This window comes from Sinocyclocheilus rhinocerous, unplaced genomic scaffold, assembly GCF_001515625.1.
Source record: "Sinocyclocheilus rhinocerous isolate Xijiao unplaced genomic scaffold, SAMN03320098_v1.1 scaffold957, whole genome shotgun sequence".
Classification (NCBI taxonomy): Eukaryota; Metazoa; Chordata; class Actinopteri; order Cypriniformes; family Cyprinidae; genus Sinocyclocheilus; species Sinocyclocheilus rhinocerous.
In genome coordinates, this window is record NW_015649405.1 from 449576 (window position 1) to 451183 (window position 1608).

Below are 1608 nucleotides of genomic sequence, written 5' to 3' on the forward strand. Positions count from 1 at the left end.
GCGGATACCATATGGCCAAGGAGCCTCTGAAATAGTTTCAGTGGAACCGCTCTCTTGCCTTTGAATTGACTCAGGCAATTCAGCAGTGACTGTGCGCGCTCGCTCATAAGCTGTGCGAACATGGCGACCGAGTCTATTTCCATACCGAGAAAAGAGATCCTCTGCACAGGGGAGAGTTTGCTCTTTTCCCAGTTGACCCGAAGACCCAGACGGGCGAGGTGTCTGAGCACCAGATCCCTGTGCTCGCACAACTGTACTCGAGAGTGAGCTAGAATCAGCCAGTCGTCGAGGTAGTTGAGGATACGGACACCTTGCTCCCTGAGAGGAGCCAGAGCTCCCTCCGCCACCTTCGTAAAGACGCGGGGAGACAGGGCCAACCCGAATGGGAGAACTTTGTACTGATATGCCTGCCCCTCGAAAGCAAACCGAAGAAATGGTCTGTGTCGAGGAAGAATGGAGACATGAAAGTATACGTCCTTCAGGTCGATCGCTGCAAACCAATCCATGGGACGAATGCATTCGAAAATGAGTTTGGGCATTAACATCTTGAACGGAAGTCTGTGAAGAGCTCGGTTCAAGGCACGCAAGTCTAGGATTGGCCGTAACCCACCTGTTTTCTTGGGTACTATGAAGTAGGGGCTGTAGAAGCCGGACTTCATGTCGGCTGGAGGGACCGGCTCTATCGCGCCCTTTGCCAGCAGGGTCGCGACCAGTGTTGGGAGTAATGCATTACAAAAGTAATAATATTACATTAGTATATTACTTTTTGGTGTAACGCAGTAATATAACGCATTACTAATAAAATTTGGGTAATATTATTACTCGTTACAATCTTAGTAACGCAAGTTACAACAACATTTTAACTCAAAATTAAGTGGTGAAATTACCAACACCGCAACAGCACCAGAGAAAAAATTCTGCGGGTAAAATAGTTTGTCTATTTCCTGATGCTGGAATTAGATGGTTGATATGACTGCAGAGATGGATTCTACATTTGTGAGATGGACACACTCCTGTTATTTTCTGCTCATCGGAGAAAAGGATAAGAATGCATGGTGCAATATGTGCGAAACCAAACTCCCAACATGGAGAAATAGCACGAGTAAAACCTGGAAACACCTGGACTGGGAATCACGTCGCCTACTGTCATCCGCGGCCTCTTGGGACCCGGAGGTAGAGGAAACAGCTCTTTTAATGAAGGTTTGGGTACCGTGGGGCCAATGGCGGAACAGAAAGTGAACGAAAACAAAGGATTCTCCCCCGGCCCTGAGTTGACTTCCCCATCTCCGGGTTGCCCATCTCAGGAACGTCGCTTGGCCTGACGCTTGGCAGGTTTAGGGGCAGAGATGGGCTACGCCGCCCTCCTGCGGCCATCTCCTCGCTGCGGCCGGGTGGACGAGCGCAGACAAGCAACAAAAATAAGTCTAACTAAAAATAACAAAATCTGTTTTTATTAAATCATAGTCTATCAAATGAATGAATATGCGAAATATTTGACTTAAATAGCCTAATTAACAGATTAACAAAACGAAAGGAAAAGACTGAGAGATATGCTGCTGAGTTTGGTTCATAGGCTATTTGTGTGGCGCGGCGCTCTACAAAAGTCCA

General features: G+C 47.5%; 1 protein-coding gene across 1 annotated transcript in view; it reads right to left on the reverse strand.

Annotated features, from left to right (window-relative positions):
• Positions 1–659, reverse strand: part of LOC107710542 (uncharacterized) — a 41027-nt gene extending 40368 nt beyond the window's left edge. Inside the window, exon 1 of the mRNA XM_016515325.1 lies at positions 198–659. Coding sequence (XP_016370811.1) covers positions 198–659 — 462 coding nt within the window. The remainder of the gene's footprint in view (positions 1–197) is intronic.
• Between the last annotated feature and the right edge of the window lie 949 nt (positions 660–1608).